The sequence below is a fragment of the Colobus angolensis genome, unplaced genomic scaffold (genome assembly GCF_000951035.1).
Source record: "Colobus angolensis palliatus isolate OR3802 unplaced genomic scaffold, Cang.pa_1.0 Scaffold30, whole genome shotgun sequence".
Taxonomy (NCBI): Eukaryota; Metazoa; Chordata; class Mammalia; order Primates; family Cercopithecidae; genus Colobus; species Colobus angolensis.
Window position 1 is genome coordinate 5,728,590 of NW_012116266.1, and position 6,584 is coordinate 5,735,173.

Below are 6,584 nucleotides of genomic sequence, written 5' to 3' on the forward strand. Positions count from 1 at the left end.
CCATCTTAAAAAAAAAAAAAAAAAGATAAAATGTACTTAAGTGCATAATATTGCATGTGACACTACACATATTTTACCCACAAAATATTTAACTAGACACATACATACGTTCAGAAAATGATGTAGCAACTCAAATGTTTAAGGAAAAGTAGATTTATCTTAGGCATAATACCTGTTCTTCTTCATTAGTAGTAGCTATGTACCCCATAATACTTTGTATCTCTTCATGAGATCCACCTTTGCACAGAAAATATTTAATTAGTCCATACAAAGAAGTCCTTATTGTTCGAATATCATCTAGAGATAGTTCATTATATTTACAACCATTCCTGAAAGAGAAAACAAGGTATAAAAATTGAAATTTTAATTTTTACATTTCCTTCTTTTTGAGATGGAGTCTCACTCTGTTGCCCCAGACTGGAGTGCAGTGGCGTGATCTCGGCTCACTGTAACCTCCACCTTCTGGGTTCAAGCAATTCTCCTGCCTCAGACTCCTGAGTAGCTGGCATTACAGGCACATGCCACCACACCTGGCTAATTTTTGTATTTTTAGTAGAGACAGGATTTCACCACGTTGGCGAGGCTGGTCTCAAACTCTTGACCTTACGATCTGCCCGCCTCGGCCTCCCAAAGTGCTGGGATTACAGGTGTGAGCCACCGTGCCCAGCCTAATTTTTACATTTCTATATTTTCTATATAAAAGAATTCATAGCATTAAAAAAAATTTCCATGTAATTCTGAGATTCATGGTAACTCTGGCTTGCTTTTCTTTTTATGGAAAATCTTCTGAATTAAGAGTTTCAATGAATAAAATAGCTTATGTGAATACAACACCCACTGCATAGCAGACATAGTTTAAGTGCTTTACATTATTAACTAATTAATTTAATCCTCAAAACAACCAAAGGTGGTAACAGTTTTCTTACCTCCTATCAAAAATGAAGAAACTCAAGCACAGAGAAGTTGAGTAATTTGCCTACAGTTGCACAATTAATGAAAGCCAGATTCAAATCCTGTGTAGCGATCCACTGTTCATTTTAACCTCCACTCTATCCTACCTCTCTCCAGTTAAAACATACTAGAATCGCTGGTAAAGAGAAAGTCTAACGTCTACACATTCCATCAAGTAGCAGACAGAAAACAATATATCAAAGTGAGAAGGAACAAGGGCATCATACCCATAATAAATCCTAAGTGTATCTAGGAGAAACTGCACACCATACTTCTTTCGGAAAACTCTCCTGCTGTCTTTAATGATGGTTGAAAGATACTGTATGTGACCTAAAACAGAAAGTTCAACGGTAAGTAATTCAGCTAAAACAAAGTCAATAGGTAGTTATAAATTTCTAAAACAACTATAAAGTTTTTATTTGAAAGCCTGCTCTCACCAATTCGAAAGGGAAAATCTCCACGGTTCCAAATACGAAAGTCAAAGAGTAAATACTGATACATTTGTTGCAGGAGCTGCATATTTTTCTCTAATGATACTTGTTCAATTAGTAACTGAACTGCCATCAATACATTAACATCCATCAAGGTGCTTGGCACCTGAAATCAAACAGAAGAGGGTTTCATATAGTTCAGTTTAAATAACTGTCATTAAGCTATAATTTTAAATCATTAATTCAGAACATCTACTAAGCATACAAATAGAAAAACTCACATTAGAAAAACAAAAACTTAAGTATTGGTTTTTCTGATATTACACCACAGTATATTCTCCTACTGTCATATTCCTAAAATAGTCTTATATTTCTCAATATCCGAAATACCAAAGCTATCAAACAAGGTTGTACACATCAAAGATCATACACTATTACATAAAATAAGTATTTCTTATATAAGATGATTCCATACAAGTTTTTAAAAGTTGCCTGTGAAACAAATTATATCCATTAATAAAACTCAGGTTGTAATAATCTTTAAAAATATATTGATTAGGAAGAAAAAAAATCCCAATATCAACTGCAAATCACAATCATTAGCTACATCAACACAACGTTAGACTGGCTCACCTTCTGAAGTAAAGCACCAAGAGTTGCAACTCCATGGGAGTGAATAAGATTGTCCTGATTGATAGGATGTCTCTGAATAAAATGTTTCACAATCAAGATAAATGTTGCAACTAGGTTTCTCTCTAGTCTTGACTCTGTGGAATCAGGAATATATTAATTATCATAATTACTCTAATCATTTTTATATCACATTTTCTATATCTTAATGCACACTGTTATACAAAGTAGAAATCTGGTTCAGCAGTCAGCTTCCAACGCTCTATTGTACAATAGAATCAGAAAAAGCAGCAACTGCAATATTGTATATTTATATGCACATATTTTCTCTACCACAAATTTAACAATGTGGTCATATTTCCACTAAGAGTATAAACTAAGGATACTGGAGATTAATCTGCAGTTTTCTGATGAAAGTATTATAAACATTCTGAATGATATTAGTAAAAGTAGAAACAGCTGCTACAGCTACAAATGGTTAAGTTTCTTCCGAATGACAGTAAAACATTTTCATCTATTTCTCAATTAATTTTCAAATTTCTTAATGACTATTTTGTGTTAATTTCATCCTAATACCTGAGGCCTTTGTGGAAGTCAATACGAGCCAATCTCCTTCAACAGGTGTTACTGATTCAGGAACGGTGCTTTCATTCTTTTCTTCAGGAATCTGTACTTCACTAAAGTGGCTGATTTGTTCCAATAAAGGAAAGAGTACATTTAACCCGCCTATGCAGTTTATGATATCCTAAAGGGAAAATTATAATGTTTAAATCTTATAAAACAAGGACAATTTTGTCATTTAATATCTTCACATGTATGAAGTTATAATTTGCTAGATAAACCTTTAAGCAATGTGTAGGATAACATAAGCTGAAGGAAGTTCTGGGTAGGAAGATGCTTTACAGGGCACCTTCAAGGGTCACCATAATCAAAACTCAAGAGAAATCAGGCCAGACCATTTTTACTCCATCTTTGTTTTCCAAAGTTTAGGGATTTTGAACATAGGCAAATAAAACAGCCCCATAAGTGGACTTTATAATGTAACTCCAACAATGGAAAAACAACTGTCACTAGGCAAATAGGCATAATAAACAAGAGAAAAAATAATGAAAAAAAAAATGCACCTGGTGGTAGGAATATGACTGACTCCTCAACTTTTAGTTTACAAAAAGGTAGAGAGGGTATTTCAGCCGAAGTTCAAAGTTTGGATATTTTGGGTTAATAAAATATTTTCTATATCTTTTGATAAGTTACTAATATCACTGGCCTCAGTTTCTTCATCTGTAAAATGGGGATAATAATAACACCTATTTCATAAAGTACTGCAAGGATTAAGTAAGCTAACATACAAAAGGTGCAGTGTCTGACATACAGTCGATACCATACAAGGTTTGCTCTTATTATTAATTATTAAAGTGTTCTGAATTGCCATTTGGATATAACTTAAGTCTTCAAACAACCTCTTCATATTCTTTGTTTTCTTAGAAGTAAATTTTATTGTGTATATTTGAGTTTACAACATAATGTTGTAGGATACACATAGATAATAAAATGGTTACTATACTGAAGCAGATTAACACTTCTATCATCTCACATAGTTACTTTGTGACGAGAGCAGCTAAAATCTACTTATTTAACAAAACTCCCTAAAAAAATGTAATTTTATTAACCATAGTCCTCTATGTAACTACAGGTTTTACATTAGATCTCTGGACTTATTCATCCTACATATCTGCTACTTTGTTGAGTTTTTCTTGTTTGTTTTTGAGACAGGGTTTCGTTCTGTCACTCAGCTGGAATGCACTGGACTGATCACAGTTCACTGCAGTCTCGACTTCCCAGGCTCAAGTGCTCCTCTCACCTCAGCCTTCCAAGTAGCTGAGATTACAGGCATGTACCACCACACCCAACTAAGGTATGTATTTTTTTTTTTTTTTTTTGAGGCGGAGTCTCGCTCTGTGGCCCGGACTGGAGTGCAGTGGCCGGATCTCAGCTCACTGCAAGCTCCGCCTCCTGGGTTTACGCCATTCTCTTGCCTCAGCCTCCCGAGTAGCTGGGACTACAGGCGCCCGCCACCTCGCCCGGCTAGTTTTTGTGTTTTTAGTAGAGACGGGGTTTCACCGTGATAGCCAGGATGGTCTCGATCTCCTGACCTCGTGATCCGCCCGTCTCGGCCTCCCAAAGTGCTGGGATTACAGGCCTGAGCCACCGCGCCCGGCCAGGTATGTATTTTTTGTACAAAGTTTTACCATGTTGCCCAGGCTGGTCTCAAACTTTTGGGCTCAAGCAATTTGCCCGCCATGGCCTCCCAAAGTACTGGGATTACAGGTGTGAGCCACTGTGGCTCACACATATCTTCTACTTTGTTTTGACTGTTTGTCATATCAATTTTGAAGAGCTTTTTTTATAAGTAAGTAAATGAACTTTTTGGAAGGCAAACATTATTTTACCAGTTGTCATTTCATTTAACGTTTTTGATCTTTCATTTGGCTACAGTATAAAAATACATCTTTCTCTTTGAAATTCTGTTGCTTTTTGATTTCCACATCAGCCAAAAGTCTAACTAGTTAATAATACACATAGCCGTAACTCAGGCCACAAAAAAACTGCTTTGATTTTTAGGTACATATGGCACATATAAACAGATTTCTATATATAAAATACCACATGGAATCAGCTTTGTAAAATCAGTCTTACAAGTGAAGCAAAAGTTAACTTATGAATTGTCAATCACGTCATAAATCTTACCATGGTAACAGATTTAAAAAAAGTGCTCTGGCTGGGCATGGTGGCTCACGCCTGTAATCCCAGCACTTTGAGAGGCTAAGGTGGGTGGATCAACTGAGGTCAGGAGTCCAAGACTAGCCTGTCCAACATGATGAGACCCTGTCTCTACTAAAAAACATAAAAATTAGCTGGGCGTGGTGGCAGGTGCCTGTAATTCCAGCTACTTAGGAGGCTGAGGCAGGAGAATCGCTTGAACCTGGAAGGCAGACGTAGCAGTGAGCCGAGATCGCACCACTGCACTCTACCCTGGGTGACAGAGCAACACTCTGCCTCAAAAAAAAAAAGAACAACAAGTGTTCTTATACCAAAACTAGGAGAAAAATGCTTTATATACCATGAATAACATGAAATTAACACTAATTGACAGATTCATTTCTACACAGGCAAAATTATCTTAATGATTTCTGTTTCACTGAAATTAATAAATGTATTTGGTTGGTTAACTGATTAGAAAAGTTTTTTTTTCCTGATTAACCAGCAAGTCCTCTTATAATTATCTTTTATTTCCCTGATTTACCAGCAAGTCTTCTTATAATTATCTTTTATATTTCTTTTATTTCACTTAGGTTATAACTTCTATTTAAAATATCATTTAAGGAAACACTATATTTAAGAATTAAGCCTCTCTCACCATAAACAACCTTTACTAATTTAATCACTCAGTCAACACTTACTTGTTGCATAACCCTGTAACAGGAACTGGTTAAAAAAAAAAAAAAGAAAAAAGCAGTGACCCTTCCTTTAAAGTTCTTATGGACTACTAGAGCATTAACCAAGCAGTTACTATTTGCCATGGTAAGTGAAATAATAAAGTGCTAGGGATACCCGTAAGAGCAGTTTGGTCTTGGAAACTAAGAGGCCTCTAGATGGAAGGAAAGTTCCAGCTGTGACATAAATATGAGGTCAATGAAAAAGGAAAATAAGATTTGAGAACTCATACAGACATGGCAAAAACATGCAAACTCCACACAGACAGTTGCCTCTGCCAGGAATTGATTTTTTTCTCACTGACTTTATAATGAACGACATTATTCAAAGACCTGCTGTAGCTTACAAAGGTAATTACATTTCAAACCAAGTCATTCAACTGTATTAGTCATTTAACTTTGCATTTGCTTATCCTTCAAATTGTATGTTTGCATAACATTTTAACTGACATCTATTATTCAGATCAATCTGGGGGTGCTTTAAAAACAAAATCTTTAATAAGAGTATCAGTAAACTCATATAATGTGTTGCCCCACATTTACTATTAATTTACCTTAATGTCCCAGTTCACTACTTTGTTTCCTGTTAATCTTCCATGTAAACAATTAGTAGATAAATCAAGACAAATTGAATTTTTGCAGGCCTAAGAATAAAAGAAAAATATGGCAAACAACCAATTAGAACAAAACATAAATTTAACCACATATAGAACATTTCACCATAATATAAAAAGGAATATAGGATAGTTAAAGATAAGACGCCCATCATATGAATTTTAGTATTGCTGTTCTCTCTTAAAAGAAAGAATCAGGGCCGGGCGTTGTGGCTCATGCCTGTAATCCCAGCACTTTGGGAGGCCGAGGCGGGGGGATCACCTGAGGTCAGGAGTTCGAGACCAGCCTGGCTAACATGGTAAAACCCCGTCTCAACTAAAAATACAAAAACTAGCCGGGTGTGGTGGTGGGCCCCTGTAATCCCAGCTACTTGGGAGGCTGAGGCAGGAGAACTGCTTTAACCCAGGAGACAGAGGTTGCAGTTAGCTGACACGGTGCCACTGCACTCCAGCCTCAGTGACAG

At 36.1% G+C, this 6,584-nt stretch overlaps 1 protein-coding gene across 1 annotated transcript in view; it reads right to left on the bottom strand.

The window, feature by feature from the left end:
- NBEAL1 (neurobeachin-like 1) overlaps positions 1-6,584 on the bottom strand; it is a 206,959-nt gene that overhangs the window by 83,637 nt on the left and 116,738 nt on the right. The window contains exons 18-23 of the mRNA XM_011949999.1: positions 6,061-6,150; positions 2,589-2,757; positions 2,016-2,149; positions 1,389-1,548; positions 1,179-1,281; positions 173-329 (exon numbers count right to left, since the gene is read on the bottom strand). Of these exons, the coding sequence (XP_011805389.1) occupies positions 173-329; positions 1,179-1,281; positions 1,389-1,548; positions 2,016-2,149; positions 2,589-2,757; positions 6,061-6,150 (813 nt within the window). The remainder of the gene's footprint in view (positions 1-172; positions 330-1,178; positions 1,282-1,388; positions 1,549-2,015; positions 2,150-2,588; positions 2,758-6,060; positions 6,151-6,584) is intronic.